The sequence below is a fragment of the Zosterops lateralis genome (genome assembly GCF_965231275.1).
Source record: "Zosterops lateralis genome assembly, chromosome: 8".
Lineage (NCBI taxonomy): Eukaryota > Metazoa > Chordata > Aves > Passeriformes > Zosteropidae > Zosterops > Zosterops lateralis.
Window position 1 is genome coordinate 5,870,613 of NC_139768.1, and position 21,405 is coordinate 5,892,017.

General features: G+C 35.2%; 1 protein-coding gene across 6 annotated transcripts in view; it reads left to right on the plus strand.

Annotated features, from left to right (window-relative positions):
- Positions 1-21,405, plus strand: part of KCNMA1 (potassium calcium-activated channel subfamily M alpha 1) — a 412,932-nt gene that overhangs the window by 275,027 nt on the left and 116,500 nt on the right. For all 6 annotated transcript variants that reach the window (XM_083866064.1, XM_083866060.1, XM_083866061.1 and 3 more), the window contains exons 10-14: positions 7,540-7,650; positions 9,464-9,569; positions 10,966-11,048; positions 13,181-13,250; positions 14,898-15,053. In XM_083866064.1, coding sequence (XP_083722190.1) covers positions 7,540-7,650; positions 9,464-9,569; positions 10,966-11,048; positions 13,181-13,250; positions 14,898-15,053 — 526 coding nt within the window. The remainder of the gene's footprint in view (positions 1-7,539; positions 7,651-9,463; positions 9,570-10,965; positions 11,049-13,180; positions 13,251-14,897; positions 15,054-21,405) is intronic.

A 21,405-nucleotide genomic window follows, 5' to 3' on the forward strand; every position in this document is an offset into this window, starting at 1 on the left:
ATGTGTAGAATTAATGAATTAATATTCAAGGGATCATTTGAGTTTGGATAAGTAGATTTATGCTATAGCAATATTTTTTGTGATATTTTGGGATTTACACATTTGGTTCCAGCCAAAATAGGACTTACAAGATCATCTGTGTTATTTTAAGGAAAAAAAACCAAACCACATTTATTTTGCTTATTCATTAATAATATTCATATTACTGAGGTGTGGTATGTGATGTGGATAAAAATCCAAAAATATTTTTACCTCTACTAATTCATAAATAAAATTTTATTTTGTATTTACTAATTTACTTTTGAATCAACATTTTTCTTGTTCCAATTCTGTATTTGTGTGTGCATATGATGAGACTGGATTTTAATTCTGTGAAATATTTTCCAGTTCAAGATATTAACTTACTGTAAATCAGTGTGCACAAAGCTCCAGAAAGCCTATGGAAAGAACGTCTGTAGACTGATTAATTCAGCCTGGATAACTTACTGATTTTTTTTCAGTCTTTACATTGAATTAATGACTTCTAATTCCATGGGCTAAATTATTTTATCTTTTTTATGCAAAAGTGCTTTCAAATCTGATGGAAAGTCTTTATGAGGGCAGAAAGTAGAGCACAGCTTTCCATGAATGGGTGTGGCAGAGAGAACAGGGAGGTTGGCCCAGAAGAGCCACTGTGGTCCCTTCCAATCTGACCCAATCTGTGATTCTCACCATGTCTATGTGAACCCCTTCCTTTGTCACCATCGTACAGGTTTCTGCTAGACTTCCTTACAGATTCAAAAGATGTAAAAAATAAAGTATCCAGAGGCATTATTGTAGTTAATATGTAAGATCAAAAAAATGCATTTTAATGAAATCACAATCCTTTATTGTTTAAGGTATTGGAACCTCCTGTTTCTCTTCTCTCATGAGCTGCTCTGCTTCCCAGAGATTTCTTCAGATTTCTTAAATTTACAAGCCATAAATTATCAAATCATCAACATATCAACAGGAATAATCATCTGTTAGAAATTCCTTCCAGAAGGAAACATGGGATTCAATAACTAAACTTCACAGAGGAAAATAAAAACTGTAGACAGATAGATATGGTAAACAGAAAGACAAACAGATAATTTAAGTTGACAGGCCATATTGGACTCATTAGACACTTGAATTTCATTACAAATTAGAGAAAAAAAAAAGTTACGGCTTAAGCAAAGAAAAGGTCCATTTGCTGCAGTAATGAGAGGCATAGCTCCCAAGAAAGTGACATTAAATTCTTATATTAAATAATTTGATGCAATATGTAAGATATTATTTTTTCAGTGGGATGAGAATGTAATAAGAGAATGTGACATGGATTACATTATGATCCCTGGGGTGTCTCTATTTCCCATCTGCTAGCCATTCTTCTAAGCCCACTTTTTCAAATGAAACTTCACTTAGTGATAAAGAAAATCTGATGAGTGTTAAATAGACTGACAGATAGAAGAAATAGGACAAACTATATTTTTTCAATTTTGTGTGCATATTAAACTATATTTTTTCTTTTGAAAGTAAGAAAGGAAATGTGGGAAGTGACATATAAGAACATTATGACTTTAAAATATGTATTTGAGGTCTCATATCATGTTCCATTCCTACAATAATAGTGCTTATTTTATATTTCTAGTTGAAGTTGTAAAAGTTCCTTTTCTCTGCTTAAACTTAAAAAAAAAAAACCCTTTTGGATTTGGCATCAGATAGCAGTAGTTGCTGCTCAAATTTTGACCCAAGAAAGACTGAATCTGGTTTATAAATCTGCTGATCTACCATATTCTACAAACTATATAATCCGTGGCATTCCAGGCTGTGTAATGTGAGAGGGCAGAAGTGATTAATTGATCAGCAAGTTTTAGAGACTCCTCACTTTCACTTGGGTTCTGTTACAGAAAATTAGTCATGACATTTTGGGGTGATTTCTGTGGAAAGAAATGCATTGGCTCTGCTCATGGATGAAATGCTGAAAAATCTGAAGATCCTTTCCTAACTTCTGCATTGCTTGCAAAGGATTTAATTATTTTTTGACTCATTGAGCACTTGAAAAATGTATAAGGTGATTTGAAAATGAGTAATAATGGGAGAAAGCAATGTATTTAATAGCAAACACTTTCAGTTGATTTTAAAAGTAAAAACAGGATGGCTTGTGCGTGTGATATCTGCCACACAAAATGTTACAAAAATGAAGTCCAGGGTTTGGAGGGGTTAGATCAGTAGATTAAGGTCTGTTTGCAAGTGAGATACTAATGCTGGAGGTGTAGATTAGCCCTGCATTTTACTGTAAGCTTTCTAGAATGGGCTCCTTGTGCATGCTGTTCTTCAGTTTTTACTTCTGTTTATAGTAAACTATTCACTTTTGTCTTCTGGAGATGTGTGTTGTGCCTAAATGTTGTGGTATTTTTCATAAAAGCAGAAATACTCAAAATAATATGGCCATTCAGACTGAATGAAAGGATGAATATTCATCCTTTAAGCTACAGTGGAAGCCTCTTAACTAACCCAGGGCCTGGAAGAAACTAATCACTGTGCTTTCATTCTATTATGGCTGGTTTGGAGGTGTGCATCAAACAAAGAATATTAAATTTTAGCTTGGTTTATAGAGAAACATTGCAAAATTCCTTAGATCGTGATCCTAAAAATGCAAGATAAATTCATTTAGTTGTAGCTGAATGAAGTTTAAATAAACAAAACAGCCCAGAGTGAGTCATGTAGGATATACCATGCCATAGCAAACAGACTTGGATGAAAGCTCTAATGTGCAGTTTAAACAAAGAAGTGTGCTATTTATCCTGGATTAAAGGAGTTGAAATGCTCTCTTGTATTGGTCACAAAGTGATTTAGTATTTGCATCAGAGAAAATTTCAAGTGCCTGACATGAACCATTTCCTATTTGTGTTAGCCTGATGTAGGATCCACTAGGGTTCCATTGTGCACCGTGTACTGAATGGAGCCTTTTGAGTGATTCCTGGTATTTATCCAATCCCTTTTTCTTTATCATGATTTAAGAGAGGATCCAAAGGCATGGAGCCTGGTGTAAAGAACAGATACTTTCTGTCAGAATTAGGCACAGCATCTGCACAAGTGCAGTCTGGTTCCTAAATAACTAGCAGTTGAAGCAATTAGGTCCAATTTACAGAAATTAAAGGTACCTGAGGTGTTTTCACATACTGCAATTACATCTCCTCTGACTGTAGGGCCATATGCTTGTGTACTTTTAATGCTGATGCATATTTTAGTGTCTGCAACACTTCTTAGAAACTGCAACACTTTTGAGATTTTTAATCCTTCAGGAGTAAAGGGAATAATGAAAATCTACTTTTGGACAGTCATAGAAGAAAAAATGTTAAACTTGCTTGACAGTCAATTTGCTATATCCTTTATTATTTTGTGCTTGTCTCCTTTTTACTAAAAGATTCATAGAGACTGATGGGAGAATCAGATTGAGAAATTAGCTTACAGTTTAATTATTTTTTTTACTGTACACATTGGCTACACAAGAGATCCTTAGAGAAACATCATCCTTGGGCTCAAATTTTCTGTGAAAAAGAAAGGGAAACACTTCAAATTAGGGCCGCACAGCACTTACTACTCTAACAGAGTAAAAAATCTAACAGAGTTCATCTGAGAAGGGAGTTTATATTGAAATAAGAGAAAGACACTGAAGCACACACATGAAGTTTTGATCAGAATCGTGAGTAATGTTTGGTAAATCATAAAAAGCACAACCATCTAGAAACATACTGTAAACTGTATGTTTAAGAATGCATATCACTGATAGATAAACAAGATCACATATACAGTCTCTGTTGACATTTCTTGACTTTTTTTAAATAAGAAAACATGACTGGAGTCCATCATTTCTTTCAGCAAAACCTGTTAGACTTTACAAGCTTCTGTCTGCTTCAACCATAGCAGCCTGCTGCTGGTAGATAAAGAGTTCAGATGGTCAGTAGATGAAGGAATGATCAGAATGCTAAACAGAGATACCATAAAAGATCTGAGCATATGTATTTGATATAAATACCATCATTTTATAGAGATATCTAGATCAATACACCACACTTCCTTTAGTTACTTGACAAGTGAACACTCAGTATTCAACTGAATGCTGAAACAGAACGTTGTATTTATTATTTTTAATTCATTAGGAAAGACTAGTTGGAGTGAGTTTTTTTCATGTTCTTTATACTTGTTCCAATAAAATGGATTTTTCTTGCAAAATAAACAGGCAAAAGATTTGCCTTTTGTATTGTTTCCACTGAAGGAAGAACCCTGCAAAGATCCTTTTTAAAGAATCCCATTCACAGTGGATCTGTTTTCATTTACAGTGCTATTTACATGGTTTAAGTGTATGTTCTCAATTATCTCATGCCAGAAATCTCGATGTTTTAACTTTTGCTCATTTCATTGTTTTCCTTGCTGAAACAGTTTGTCTCTGTAGTAGCTTTGGGTTTTTATCACCATTTTTGTTTACTTTATAAAAAGCTGGAGTATTTTTTAGTAAGTGGATCATTATCCCAATACTAGGGTGGAAAAAATTACATAGTGTAGAGGATTTCAATTATGTAGAATCACAGTTGAAATCCACTGTGTACATCTGTGCCAATTCTTCATATTTGAAATGTTTTCTTTTTTTTTTGTATTTCTCAAATTGATTTTGAGAATGCTACATATATACGGGAGAGGATGGATTAGCCCCTCTTTGTTGATAGAATATGGCTCCTGATAAGCTTTTGATTCTTTGTAAAAAGGTGACTTTTGCGGAATCACAGTCATGTAATATGGATTCCCACTGATACATTAAACTAGTTTCACATCTGATATGTGTATCAATGACAACTACTACTTAACAAAAACCTTAGTCTTCCCAAATACCTATCAGTAATAAAAATGTCTAAATCCTTAAATCATGTTTTTCAGTATGGCAAGGGACTTTTTTAAAAGAAGAATAATAATATAAAAGAAATAATAATAATGTACTAGTTCTGAGGTTTTCATAAAGAAAAGCTTAATGTAGAACTTAGACATTTCTGTTGATCAAGTGAATTTAATTCAGTGTCTTTCTACTAACCAACTCCTTTGCAGAAAACAAGTTATACACTATGTTGGCTTTAGTTTCTGAATGCATGGAAAAAAAAACTAAGAGTGTTTAAAAAAAAAAAAAAGAAAAAGTGAATACAATGGTTACTGAAACAAACAGAGGAAGTTATAAATCTTCAAATCATATACAGGACAGATTGGAACATTATAAGCTCTTCAAGTTTTCTTAAATAATATACCTAATAAGTCTCCATGGGCAAGTAGGAAATCTGTTTTCAATTTCTTTTACTTCTAAGCAAAAAAATAATTTATGTTAAAGGAAGGGGTTTTTTTGGTGTGAGTTTTCAACCAAAAATTAATGCAAGTATCCTATCAGAAAATATTCTTTGAAAGCCAGGAGGTTTTGTTGCAGTCACTGTTCAGGACACTGCCTTGCACTGTATAATAGTGAAGAAGAGATTGTGTTCAACTCCAAATCAGAGTATGAAATGAAACCACAGTGCAGACGCCTTTTAACACTCCAAAAACAATTAGTCCTCATACCCAAATGCAAGAATTTTTGGCAGCCAAATGTTTTATTTTTCATTGGAGCAGATTGCTGAATCCCTACTCAGTGAGAGTCACAACAGGATTGTACCAAATGAAACTGCTTTTAGCAGGAACTTTTTCTAGCAAATAACCTCTGGAGGTATCTGAGAGGATGAATTACTTTATAATCTTTTCATGCTCTGATCATTTCTTCTGCAATAGAACATTTTGGTTACACAGCCATACTTTTAAAATGTGAACCCTAATTAATGACAGAAAAGAACCCATATTAAGTGAAATCTGCCAGGGAGGTAATCAGTTTTCTCCATAGGAATGCAGGGTATCAGAAGAGCATTCAGGAAAAGACCTAGCTAAAGCTAACAGCACTGGATCTCTACAAAGGACTTCCCCTACAATCAGGAGTTATTTCTGCTATCAAAGCAATGTATGGACTGTCTAGATGGAAAGTTCAATTTTTTAATACTAATAGGTGGAGACATTGGAAGAAAATAATACCCACAGTTTAAAATCAGTCATCTTAGAAAGTGTGCACAGACAGTGTAAGGAATAAAAATTATTATTTTTAGCTACTATTTATAATTTTCCTGGGACTTGGTTTTTGATGCTAGATGGGTTTATGGCCAGGAAAATCTTGGGTACCACCAGACAGAGCTTTCCTCTATGTTAGTGTAATTAGTGTACCACATAGTCTGTTCAGAATTTACATCAAGTTAACTACAAAGGTCTTAAACATCTCTTCAGAATCTAAAGCTTCCTGAGGCTTCCCATTGCTGTTTTATGTATAACAATGCACAGAGTCATCCATGTGCACCTCAGGCAAGTGGCCATCAGGGAAACAGGGGAAGAGTCCTTCTGGTGGAGGCAGTGTGGCCATGGTTCTCCCAGTGCCCAGCGAGCTGCAGACTCTGCCAGGTTGCAAAGCTCCCAGAGGAAACCTCTGAAGGACCTCTTGCCCTAAGGAAAAAGGCTGAGCTGAGAGATTTTACATCTTATTTTCTGACACTGCTTACCATCTCATAAAACAGAAAAGCTTTAACTTGTGTTTTTGTGTTTTTAAGTGTTTCCGATTCAAGGACATTTACTGCACCCAAAAATTTAAAAAACTAAAAAAAAAATGGCAAAGCAGAAGCTATGAATAGCAAATTTAGCAATAAAAATTCGTATATCAAGTCCTATGTTAAATAACCAACATAGCCAGAGTCTCTTAAAAACTTCTATTTCTTGCCTGTTAAATAAAATGAAACAATTGAAATTTTAGATTGTTGCTATTTCTGAAATTGCATTTGAGTCCTGGTGATGTCATTAAATACTCATGTAAAAGGAGTTAACATATTTAAGAAAAAAAGGTTTAACGCACTGTGCTCTGCCAGAGAAGGGGTAATAGTAAACAATGACTTTTTGTTGTAAAGTACTCTCCTTCTAGGATTTATGGTAGAAAAAAGATTTATTTTCTTGCTGCTTATGGCCTGTAATTGGCAAGGTTTGCACTACCTTCCTTGTCATAAAAGCTTGCTTCAGCTATAGAAAAATATTGAATCATTTTAGGGAGACTTGCTGTCAAAACCCAAAAATGTAAACAGTAAATCTCATTTGAGGAGTTAAAGATATCAAGAAAGATGTGTAAAATGAAGAAATATGATTTTGAAAGAGACTGGTTAATACAGTGCATAAACATATATTTAACTGATCCTACTTACTGTCAAATGTGAAATACAGCATGGGCAAATGGCTTTACAGGTGAGAGTGTGTATTTATAAACATTTGCAGTTGCAAAAAACCTTTTGGAATTGATATTTTTCTTTTCTGTGGAATAGGATCTAGAGAAACATCAAGAGGAGACTAATGCTCTTTTTTCTCAATAAGTTATAATTTCCATCTCTGCTTGCTTGTCTTACTTTCTTTGCAAGAATAACTCTGATTTTTCTGTAACAGGCACATAGTTGTCTGTGGTCACATAACACTTGAAAGCGTGTCGAACTTCCTGAAGGACTTCCTGCACAAGGATAGGGATGATGTCAATGTAGAAATCGTCTTTCTGCATAAGTGAGTAACCTTTCAACATTGGTCTTATCATCTGTTACTAAAACTCATTGAATTAAGCTGTATCTTCTGGGAAGACAGAATATTTAAAGCTCCAAGTAACCATAAAATTAATATTTGCATTTATGTTTATTAACAATATGTCTTGAGAAAAGGGTTTTTTTCTGCGTTTTCCATAACCCCCTACTAAGAATATTTGTTTCAAGCAGACAGATTTCAGACTCAGCTGTATTGTTTGTAAGGTACATAGTTAAATGCATAGTTGAAGTGGGGATTGGGTTATTAAATAAAAAATAAAGAAATGCAAATAAATTAATCAGAATTTTTTTAAAATCATAACTATTCCTAGGGAAACTACCAAAATTAATAACATCAGTAAAACTAACAAAAAACACTGTATGTTGTACAAACTTATGATATCTGGAAGTATCTTTTCACCGTGGATTTTTCTAGGAAAAATGCTTATTTCAAATTGCAGAGTATTTACAAAATAAAAAATGTAGGTGCAGATTCAGTTTTAATCACAACAGATACTTTACAAATATAGTGACGATAGAAATAAATTCTGGTCATGGTGATTATCAGTACTGCTCTTTAATATGTTATATACACATATCTACACACATGTGGTGTCTTGTCTTTTTCTGATATGGAATTTGGAAAAATATCTTAATGAGGTTGGTGTTTCTTGCAGGCTCTACATGATGTGTAAGTTAATATTAATTTAATAAATAATAGAATCCCAAATAGCCATACCTAGAGGAGGAATTGCTAGAAAAAGCCACATAATGGAGACAATACCTCTTCTGTTCTGTAACTGAATCTGTTTAAAAGAGTTGCAAGTTATAAGTAAATAATATATTTGCGTTCAGCAAAGCATTCTGCAGTTTTGTCAAAGAAAATGGTTAAAAAGTTAAGGAATCATTTGTGATGACTTAGCAGTGGAAGCTGAAAATTAAGAATCAGCAGCACTTGCACAACTTCTAATCTAGTCCTTTGAATTTGAATGAGTGATGATATCCTCAACTAACTGCATCATTTTTTTTGCATTCCCTCTCTATATAATAACAAGTGACTGTGAGAGGAAATTGGAGATCAGGACTTCCACAGTGAAAATATGTGGTGATAGGAATCAGGGAATTGCACATTCACATGCAAGGAGTTTAGCCCCTTGCTACTTGATTGTGTCTGTAGCTATTAAATCCCTTCTATTTTAATGAGTGGCACCAGAGAAGATATTTATAATGTTGGTGCCATGTTATATCATTGACTGTAATCCATTTGATTTTTCTTTTGTTTCTGGCAAAATGAAATGAGACAGAAAGTCATGGCATCATTGTGTTTATTTTAATTGTACCTCATACAGGCCAGAGAGTCCCTGTCTGGTTTCTTTTTCTGGTTTTTAGTGATTTTCTGGTTTTTAGTGATCTTGTACTGAGCTGTTTTATTCAACACAGTCAGGGAATGGTGCAGGCATGCAGAGGATGGTTTTGGTACTGTGTAATTTCTGGGTAGAAGGCTGGGAGAGGATGTTTTCAAATGTTTGCACCCAATACTTCTGGATTCACGTCCCTTGGAAAGGTACACAGGATGAACATGGAGAGTAGCACAAGGTGGGGCAGAAGCAATGCAGACAAAAGGAAGGCAGTGAAAGCAATGTAATGTTTCTCTTTTAAGTAAGGCGTGCTGTTTCCACACCACAGAAGTCTGAATATCTTAAATAAATATATGGGTGGGTTTGTAAATGCAGGAAGTGGAACAGTTATGGAAACTGACTTCTCATTTGCTCTTGTGGTTTCTTCTCTTTCCAATGCAGTATCTCCCCTAACCTTGAGCTGGAAGCTCTTTTTAAGCGACACTTCACTCAGGTGGAATTTTATCAGGGTTCAGTCCTTAATCCCCATGACCTGGCGAGAGTGAAGGTAACAGCTCTGTTGTTCTCTTCTCCTGCTAACTGACCTTTTTCTAAGTACTCCTTGCATTATTTGGAAAAAAAAGCCACTGAAGCCCTCATTCATGTAACCCCAAAAGAATGTTTTTCCATCTCTTTTATCTTAAGTAATAAATTATATCTATTCTAGTAAATCTTTTCTTCTGATGTCCTTTAGATCTTTAAAGCTACAGCAACAATGACTTAAGAATAGATTGTCTGCCATTCCATTGCACTCTTCATGAAGTTTTCATGAATGTTTCATTCAAAAGTGTATTTTGCATTAACGTTTGATATAGCAAGATGCAGTCTTACAGTAATTGCTTAAAATGCTTTTGTCTTAACTTACCAGAACAATTAAAAAAATATTTTTTTCACCCCCCGACCCCTTTTTCTGTTGTCTAGAAAGAAAAGTGCAAGTTGAGATTTTTAGTAGATTAAATTAGTTAGTTTTACTTAGATATTTATTTTCTAGAATTTCTAAAGGGTAAATTGTTTTGTTCTCTTAAAGCATGAAGCTTATAAAAAAGAAAATTAAAGAAAAATCAAGTCGTGAGATACATCACTAACTTTTTTTGTTTCTTTTTCTCCCCAATGGAATGTAAACTGGCTACTTAAGCCAAGAATATTTTAGTACAGTGTTATTAACACTTACTGGAGTACTAATCATGTTTTTTGTCCACTTTGACTGCAGAAATTGCTTAAGCTTTTTGTAGCCCAGTGCACACCGTTTCAGTTCATCAGAGCATGTTCTAATTATGACCATAAAATCGTGTGTTCTTCTTTTGTGTTCTGTATTCCACCCTTCTTTGTGTTGATATTTGGTTGTATACACTGGAAAATACTTTTGTCATCTGCTTTGAGTTCTGTAAAGCTCAGGTTTGTGTGAATCTAGTAGTCTATGGGTAGATCAGTTGTCCTCCTCTTGCTTTCTATATCTGGTGCTCAGATTCTAAATCAGTTCAGCCACCTCTTCCTGTCCTGAATAGGAAGGTACTTAAATTCCCAAACAGAGCTGCAGGACTCTGGAAGGACTGTACTGATGTAACAGGAACTTCCCATGAATTTAGAAGCCTAAGTTCCAGTATCTGATTACAAAAGATTAACGTTCCCACCTTTGTGGCTCAGCTGATACAAAGTAAGAGTTGTCAATTGAACTGCTGACCTGCTCTGATCATCGCAAGCAAGCTTCAAGAAGTTCTCTGTGTACATGAGAGTGGTCGTAATCACTGGCATGAACTCATGTTAGCCTAGAAATGTTTTTGATTAGCAGTATTGAGAACTGACACACTCGTGCAGCCAGTGTTGGATTCCCTGATAGTTTATGAGGAAAGAAGAGCTGGAAAGAGACATTGCTTTATGTGTTTCCTTTTTCTTTGGTGTCTCAGATAGAGTCAGCAGATGCGTGCCTAATCCTTGCCAATAAATACTGCGCTGACCCAGATGCTGAAGATGCCTCCAATATTATGAGGTAAACTCCATAGTTTTTATTAGCTTTTTGCTTCTTAACTCTGATTAGCTAATTTTATATCTGATCTGTTGCACTTCAAACACATGGTAGGATTTTTTTTTCTTTTAGAGGACAAATTAAAAGATCCTCACAGAAGTCCAGAGGTTAGAATACCAAAAATTCCTAGCTCAGCTGTTTAACCTGTCTTTAGAGTGTCAGAAGAGGCACTTGGAGCACAGGCTTTGGCACTCAGTCATTTTGCAGGAGTTAGGGTTTGAGTGTTCCTAGCTGAATGCAGAGAGGAAGGGGAATGCAGTGAGGTTGTTGCAACAATACATGGCAAAAGTGCATGCACTGCAGGGGCTGCTGTCAGTGCCTTCAGTGCTTCATTGGTGCATCTGCTCCTACAAGTAATGCCCTGCTCAGGGGGCTGCAAAGTATGAAAGGGAGTTATCTCCTGTCTCCATCCTGCTTTTTTTACACTGAAAACCAATCATTGCTTTGATTGACAAGGCATTTATGACATTAGGGACCACCAGATCTCCTCCTGCTTTCCCTTTGTAGTCTCTGGAGCGAGGAGATGAAAAAGTCAGTCAGTAGATGGCAGCTAGAGTTACAACAAACCTAAGCCATTCCATTTTTTGTTTTCTTCATACAGTCCTAGTTTTAATGAGACCAGTCTCCTTTATAAAATTAAAATCTCAGTCAGTTATTGATTAAAAGTTCTGTAGTGTTGGATTGGCCAGGGGTATAGACTCATTTTACTGGCTTTTCAGATGTTTGCATGCTGTGTACTGAAGGAAAGGGAGAAATAAAAAAATGCTGCTAAAATTGCTCTTCTGGAAAACTACCACTATGTGCAAAGATGTAGCTCTTTGAGAAAGACACAAGGCTAAATTATACCTAGTTTCATTTTACAAACATGGTTTGAGTTGCAATGCAAGAAACTTTATTTTGGCATTGATTGCATAAATACATTAAAAATATTCCAGTCACAGATTGATGCTTTATTAGTTGATTTAATACATTTAATGTAATAAAATGCAAAAATTTTAATGCGAGAATGGAATTCTCATGTGTTTTCTCAAAATTTAATTTAACAAATGAACGTATAATTAAAGAATTGAAGAAATGTAATATTAGAAGAGACTTGTTAAAAGAATGCAATTTTTTTAATGTTTCCTGTTCTAGCTAAGATATGCTTAAAAGCACAACCCAGACGAGTAGTTTACAAGATACTTTGTACAAAACACCAATGTGAACACTTATGGCATTCAGTCTTCTGAGATTGATGATTCCATGATAAGTCTGATTTTTTTTCAGTGTTTTATCTTCTTTTTCCACCTTTAGCTTTTAAATACAAGACTTTTTTTTTTTTTTTTTTTTTGGCTGTTCATCTCTTTAATTTTGCTCAGTGCTTTTTTTATAGCACATTATCAATTCATGCGTTTTTCAAGCATTTTCTTTCCAGCCACTTAAAATCTGTACACAGTTGAATATATCTAAGATTCATTAAGTAATTTAGAATGCAGAAAATGTGCAGACTATGAAAATAGCCCCATGTTTTATAAATTCACCATTCAGCTATCAGTTTTTATATTGATCTTTGGATTAATCCATCAAAATTAAATGTATTTGCATGTGTAACAAAAAATCCTTATTCAAGGTATTTAGATATTATGAATCTCTAGCAGCTATAAATAAATAATATGTGATGAGGCATAAAGATATCAATTTTTTCAGGCATTTATCATTGGAAAATTTAATTGAGTATGTTGATTCAAAGTCACAGAGATAATCAGTGAGCATGATGTAACAATCCCAACTCCATTATTTTCTTCACAGAATGAGGATCTGAACAGAGCTGCTAAAACAAGTCTCTTTTTTCTGCAAATTCCATAAGAGCAAACCATTCAACTGAATATTTCCTGGGGCTTATTGCTCTCTAGTACTGGCCACTACTTCTTACCTCAGTTTGACTCTGTGTAAATATTTCAAAGGCCTGACATTAATCAGTTTGCTTTACAGGCAGATGAATAAGGGGGTACAGTTTTAATTTTGGGTCTTGACAATACAGTAAAATAGAGGTGTTTGCATGCATTATCTAAATACTCTATCAGTTAAAAGTTATTTTAATATTTTTTCCTTTTCAGAGTTATTTCCATAAAGAATTACCATCCGAAGATAAGAATTATCACTCAGATGTTGCAGTACCACAATAAGGTAATGGGATGGCCAGTGTTTCTTCTCAGAGTTTTTTACTACATACACTACTCACACATAATTTTCCTAGTTCCAGTAACAGCAAGCATTTTTCTTTCCCAACTAAAATGTCTTAATAAACCTTGTCATGTAATCCAGTTACAAAGTAGTTTAGTTTTATTTATATATGCAAGGGACTTTATCAAACTCTTGCCATTTATTAGTTGCCCAGGATCTGATTCTCAAAGCTACAGTGTCCACAGTTGTAATTGATTCCAGATAACCTTTCACCACTTCAGTTCTGCTCTTATTGTCTTATTGGAGGTTATTGTGATTTTTTGATTCTGGCACAACCATGTAGACCTGAAATTGCCAAGCAGTAGGTACAAAATACATAAATTTATGTGGTTTTTTTTTAATATGAAACATAGCTCAGTTGTGAAATTCAGTTCTAAGAACATTGTGAAGTTCAAAATTATAAATCCATTTTGGAAAGAAATTTGAAAAAATTCTTGATGGTAATTTTGTGACCCTTAAACACTGTGAAGTCAATTTATTCAGTCTTGAGATTAGGAAGTCCATGAACTGCTGACTAACAGGGTAAGGAAGGATATATCAGATAACACAGTACTGACCTGCTTCTTTATTAGCTCTGAAAGAATCAACCACTGCCCAGTGTGTGAAAAGAAGCTCGACTGGGGAAACTTTCATTTGATGAAATACACAATAAATCTGGTACTAGGAAGGTTTGATAACAACTCCTTATACCTGTAACCTCTTGCTAGAACAAGAGCAACTTAGGTAGTTGTTGTGTCCTCTTCCCATATGATATGGAAGAAGCCTGTCTTTTTATAGAATGAAAACAAGGTTTTCCTCTGCTTTTAAGCGGCCACAGAGGGGAATTTTTTTCAATACTGCACTATGTTTGCTATTCCAGTGGTTATGTCTTCAAGAATAGCTTTTATCAAAGTGCTGAACTGTGGAATTAACATAGGGAGAAAAACAAGAAGGAAAGACTCTGTGCTTCCTTGTATCTGTGTAAACCTGTAAATTACATGTCAGAGAAAATACAACCGAGTTATGCCAATAACTGAACAATATTTATACTTATCTAAGTGATCAGTTTCAATACTGCAGGTGTATCTTGCTCAGTTATTTTCTTCATTCTGTCCTTATAAATAGCATTCTTAGAAAAAAAATGGATTTTCACTGTTGAAATATTCACAGAAATTAAATAGAAAAGATAGAAGATGTTGTATATACATTTTGAAATTATAGTATCCTTTAAAGGGTGGAGCTTCACATAAGTTGTAATCTGAGTTATATTACCTTCCTGTATATTATGTGTGTTCCTTATCAGTCAGACAGTAGCTCAAAGTGCTGTAAAAGGAACATGCAGAAGGGAAGGAAAGCTTTACAATATCCTGCTTGTTCAGGTGTGAGGATGGACCTGACAGAGTGCCACAGCCAGTGTGTCTTGAGAAATGTAGGATTTTATCTCTAGTAGGTAAGAGTGGAACATTTCTTAGCAGAAAATAAGGCTCTGAAACACTTGAAGTGCTTCTGCGTACTCAGAAAAAGTCAAGGCATTAACAGAGAAAATGATTCACTGCTGTCTTCTATTTCTGGTTCTTCACCTGCGGGATATTCTGTTTGTTTGTTTTCCAGGCCCATCTCCTAAATATCCCAAGCTGGAACTGGAAAGAAGGGGATGATGCAATCTGTCTTGCTGAGCTGAAGCTGGGCTTCATAGCCCAGAGCTGCCTGGCACCGGGCCTTTCAACAATGTTAGCCAACCTCTTCTCTATGAGATCATTCATAAAGGTAATGCCTTGTCTCCTTAGAACATGTTAGTCTGCAATCCAGGTTGTCAGAGATTGGAGTAGAGAACATGACTCAAATGTGAAACAGATAGAAGGACGTTAACAGATTTTTGTCAGACTAAAAAAACCAGCACACGCTTCTATGCTATGTTTTTTTGCCAAAAAGTGGGCAATAAGCCAGGTTCTATCAACCTGTGGCAAGTGTCTGGCCTTTAAAATATTTTCCAAATCATCATCCATTTCCAGGGAGATGTTTCTGGCATTTTGTGTTCTTGCTTGATTTCAGGCAAACCACATGTTTGTCTATGAGAAAAGTTGGTGCTGCTAAAACAAAAAAATGATTTATCTAAGTCCCATGTAGCAACAAAGGGACTGGTCATTTTGGTCTTTTACATCAAGAGCCTAGTGAACCTCTGACTGTGAGTAAATAAGGAACATGTGTTAGAACTGAGGCCCAAAATTCCCACATCATTCATGTATTTGTTTCTCTTCAGTCTAAGAGCTCTTTTGGACTTTGCAAAATTTTAACCCGGTTAGACTTCTGTGGCAGCTGTACTGGTTCACTGGACCAAGGCCTTGATTGCAGCAATCATTGCATCCTTCCTGCTGCATTTCAGAGACCCTGATTCCAGACATAAAAGATGGGCAGTTTCCACTCTCATGGGTGTTACTAATGGGATGGGAAACACTGGAGTAAAAAGTTAGCCATGGTCCACCTCAAGTCGCTTGTGCAAGTAAGCTAAAAATAAAAATATCCTCATTCCTCAGATGACAAAGCCAGGATTGTTCTCTTAGAGATGCAGATGTTGCTGCAGGACAGTGAGTCTTTATTTGCTTCTTATAAAGTCCTGCCATTATTGTGAAGTTATCCTTAGAAGAAAGTAGGCTCCCATGTGTCAAAAATATTTCATACTATTGCATTTAATCAAAAAAGGCCAGTTTTCAATATGGAAACAGGTTTGGACTTTGCACTTTACTGCTTGCACTTACAATATCTTAATCTTTATTCATGTTCTGAAGAAAATAAACTACTGAAAGAAACATAAAAAGAAAGTTGTTTTACTTCAGCAAACCCAGAATCTGTGACTCGCCAGCATGTGGCCATTTGGATATTAATCCTTTCTACCTATATCCCAGAAGAAAACTGTATCTCTTGTGAACATCATTCTCCTTGCCAGTCAGTCCTGTCTCTCTCTCTCTCTTGCCTGTTGTGATAACCCAGGACTCTCAGGAGTCTCAGACATTTACAACAGTCACACTGATGTGTGCAAATTACTGAGGCAGCCTGTTGTATGAACTCTGTATTGGCACCAGAGTACATGTGAAAATTTTGCTCACCTTCTGTCCCTTCCGAAATCAGAAGGGGTCAGTTTTCTCATAAGGACATCCAAGTATGTGGGTATCTTCAGAAGCCTCAGTCTTAATTCAGGCTATTTTAATACTGATTTTAAACATGAGAAAGTGGAGAGATTCACGAAATTATAAAGTGTAAAAATGTCTGAATGTGGGGGAACTGTACTAGAATCACACACCTTTGTGGCCTGGATTTTTATCTAAAAGCATTCAAAGAAGTCAAAACCTGGATACATACAGGTGCTGTATTTCCAGAAGATATATCTGCCATTAACTTAGCCACCTATGTTTTCTTATTTTATAATACATTTTCATAATAGTTCTAGTACAGTTACAGTTTGAATCTCATTGATGAACAGTTTTAAGCTGAAGGCTCAGCTTTGCAAAGTGTTACTCAAATTACATCTGAGTATCCCTCTGTAAACAGAATATGCATAAAAATAGCAATGAATTTAATTTGGGGGAAGCTGTCATTGTCAGTTTTTCTCTTGTGTCTGATTATATACAGTTACAAACAGAGTAATGTACAGATATACCTTAACTTGTGTGACTTCAAATGTCATCTTCACATGGCACTGGAAGGGAAAAAGACCATAAGAATGTGCATTAAGATTGCAATACTCTGCTGGTACTGGTTAAAAATATGTTTGCCACATAATTAAGAGTGAATTTTCTAGGCAAGTAAAATGCACATCTTCACTTCCTGAGATCTCTGAGTATATCAAAATCTGAATAAATGTACAAGAATTGCCGAATAAATGTACAAGATTTGAGACACGTTTATGTGCTGATAACAAAAGGTTTATTTAGCTGAAATGATGTTCTTTCTCATGTCTGTCTAACTCTAAAAACTTGAAAACTTATTGAATAGTGGCTGTGAATCAGCATTACATTATAGCAGAGCGTTGATTAGGGATGCTAAAGAGGACTATTGAAGAAAAATATATTCATTCCCTAAAAAACTTTCACCCCTTTTCATGAAGAGCGCTCAATTTAAATACTGTCAGACCTTCATAAATTCCTTGGGTAAACATTATTAGTGGAGTCTCTCACCAGTCAGAAGATTGCCAGGAAAATGTACAGAAACTTCAGTATTTTTTAATGAAAGTTTGAAATGTGTGTTTGTTCCACCTCCATAGGGTGATTAGAAAGTGATTTAATGTGCCATAAATGTTTGGTCAGTCAAACACAAATGAACATGATTGATAGTGACATTGCACACATTTAACTCATTATGTGTTACTTTACAGCAAAATTATTTGTGTAAACAATCTGCTCAGTGTTAAAAGTAAAACAAACTCAGAAACCTCAAAATATTATATTTGTTCCTAATATTTTCCTTTCGGTTTTAACAATGTAATTTCATATGAAATCGTTTATATTCTTTTTGGCACCAAACTGAACAAAAAGGAAATCAGCTCAAAATATTAATGTTCCTCAAACACTTAAAAGACAGATAGATTGCACCAAACTATATGCTAAGGAAAAAAAAAAAAAACAACCACAAAGCTTTACACCTGTAAACTGTATTTTAATAATCCAGTCTTTTTATTACAGAGACTGTTACTGTTGTATTAAAAAAGGAATTTGGACTATTTATTAACTCGCACACTCTCAGAAAAAGGTGGAAACACTGCTGTACTGCAAATTCTGTGTTGTTTGAATTAGCAAGTGCATACCAGAAGTTTGTCTGTATGAAAACATTGCTAAAAGCAGATACATAGAATAATAGGCAGAGGTGATCAAATTCTGTCCCTGTGTACAATCCTACAAGTCAATCTACAACTGACAAGCCAAGCTGGAATTGTTGTGTAAATTAATAAAATGTGGAATGTGGTACTCAAGTGTAACACAAGTCCAGAGCTAAATTAATTTTTTCTTTGCTCTATAGGTAAAACAGCCAATACACCTCATTCCAGATCTGAAAATTATCTAGAGCTGTCTGTGTTATCCTCTAAGCTGTTTTGAGAGCAGGAATGTTTTGTGGGCTCTTTTGGCAGCTTTTGCTCACACCTACACATATGCAATGCCCATTTTACATTCCTTTCTAGTTCAGGCTGAAGGAGAGACATAATAAAGCCACACAGATTTATATCAGTTGGGTGCTTACCTACACTGATGGAACACATCAACTTGTTTGCTATTTGTTTTTTGACCACCTAGGCAGCCTTGGACTGTTCTAAGGTGTGGAACTGGAGTATGAACAGTGAATTCCTTGACATGTAGGAGGGCTTTAAAAGGGGAGCGAGAAGGAAATGAAAAGTTTTGATTTATTATGAGGTTCTTCAGGAAGCTGCATAATAAACTGATTACATGATCCTCCTCTCAGGAGCTAGATCAAATCATAAATGTAGCCTTTTACTAAATACATTTATCTTCAAAGATCATGCAAAAATCTTCCTGACTGTCATGTTTTAAAATCTTTGATTCTAGGAATTAAAATCTGTTGTGGTTTAAAACTGTTTGCTTTGTACACATAATATCAGTCCTTGTGATAAGTGTATTTGTCTTGGGCTAAAGTCTACCATGGGGCTGCATTTTCACTCAGTCATTTGAACAGATCAACACCAGTCTATGCTTTGCCTCCTGACTGGATAGAGATCTTGCCCTGTTTTGAATATCTAAAACTATTAGGAGTAGAGCCTGCATGCCTTTCAGTTCAAATCCATCAAGGCCAGAATCTAAAAAATAATTAGATATCATTATATTTCAAAGATACTCTCTCTGCCTTGACCCACTACAAAATTCTACATTACTGTTAATGAGGAAAATTGCATAAATCTCATTTATAATTAGAACTAATCTTAATTAGCATATTTGATGTTTTATAAAATATTCTCTTTTTATACAAATTTTGAAAATCATCCTTACATACAGAAAGCTGTGGAAATATTTGACTGAGATTGTAAATTCTTCATAGTACTAAGAATATTTGTTAGCTTTGATTTCAGCAGCCAATGGAGTTGGGTAAAGAGGTAATTGATAATTTATAATAATTAAGGAAATGCAATTATAAGAATGTAAATCTAAGAAGCGTCACTCTGTGATATGATCATAAGAACTGCTTTTAGCCATTTACTTTTCTGTCAGATTTAGATATCCATCTGCAAAGCCATAACAAAATTAGACATTCACTCAAGCAATTTGGGTGGACTGAAAGGGCATTATAAGTGAATGGCAGGAAATATTTTAACTACATTGCTTTCAATATACACTCCTTTTCCAACTACCAATCAAAAATACTCAAGGTCACATTGAGTTGGGACAAAGGGTTAGAGTTTAAAACTCGCAGGAGGCAGGATTGGATTAGGTGTTAGGATGAAAGTGTTACTGTGAGGATGGTAAGGCACTCCAACAAGTTTCCCAGAGAAGTGGTGGTTGCCTCATACCTAGGGGTGTCTAAGGCCAGCTGGATGGAGCTCATCTGTATTGTTTGAGATAGAGAATTGTAGCATTAAACATCCTCAAAGGCTTGGTCCTGTTTTGTGCTCTTTCTGTGGTGGTGAGCTCATGAGCTGATCTTATTCAATGCTAAGGAGCAGACTTTACATCTGCTTTCATTGTGCTATAAAGGAATTGTATATCCACCATCCTTTCCTTTGCAGAATGCAATGAAAAATCCTAGGTCACACTGCAACTCTGGCATTTGTTCTCTGCCTTGATAGTGATACTTAGATCTTGGCACAAGAGATTATATAGCATGATCAGGTTCAGATCCACTCAATCTCTTTCCTGTGACTATTTATGTCATTAAACTGAAAAGCAAATGCTATGAGCAAGATAGATCTTCTGGAGCTACAGAGCTCCTGATAATTACACTGCTGGGTGTAGGGCTGGGTATTTTAGAGGTTTTAATTTTCTTCTGACAATACTAATGGTTGTGCTTGCAAGAGCTACATCATTTTTTTCATGTCTCTGTCACCATGTCTCACTAGGAATTGCTTGTAATATGTAAATATATTTGCTGATAACAATATTGTATCTATATATAAGATAGAGGAGAGCATAGGCGTATTGTGACTTAAAAAAAGATTCAGATGAAAATTGCATTTCTTTTCTTGGACTGCCCTCTGCAATTTTCCAGCTATTCTTCATATAGGCTATTGAAGCAGTTGATAATTTGTTTCATGGCTATCAGGAGACAAAATTGCAGTGTGACTTAGTCAGGGAGAGATAATCAATCGTGTTTGCAGTACTCGAGAGGAATCAGGAAGATACAGATTGAAGTTTTTGTGGTGGTATGGCCCATTCTGGATCGGTTCCATCAGTTACCAAAACTTCAAAATATCATCACAAAGGGCTAAAGTAGTCAAGAGCATAATGACTCCTAAAGTATTTTTCCTTGCAAAAGATACCAGGCAGGTGACCATCTGTCTCAGTCACTGGGAATGAAATCACTGGGAAAATGTCATGGTTCAAGTGGAGATAAAACAGAAAAATCATCTTTAGTCAACTGTTAAAATTGTATTTCATAGCACCTTAAATATCAGCAATTCTCTAATTTCTATAATCTACATTTTGTGGTATCCTAACAGATCATATCTTAAACACTCCAATCACTAAATGAAGTTTAATTTAACAGTAAGTGGTATCTATGGAGCTTGATCATTGCTTTGTGAATATTTGGCTTTTTCCAGTCCTTTCTTGGTCCTTGACTAAGGGTGAATATTTAACTATAGGTCTGATCTGGAGTTCCTTCCTCCAAATCAAAACCATCTGCCTGAAGAAAAGAAAGCAGGGGAAGAAAGTAGAAAGGGAAATATGTAATGTATTTATATGTTTTTTCCCAACCCCAGGTGGTGTCAATCTAAGAAAAAGCCACAAAATAGACCAAGAGTTACAAACATGCCCTTGCTATCATTACTCTTAGTTTTTTACCAAGCCTGCACTTTATCTCTCTTCTGTATATAGAGTTGCTGATCAGCAACATTTGCAAGCTTCCTATAAATAAAAGGGTTATAAAAAAAATGTGATATGGCTTCTCTGTGTGTGGTGGGGAA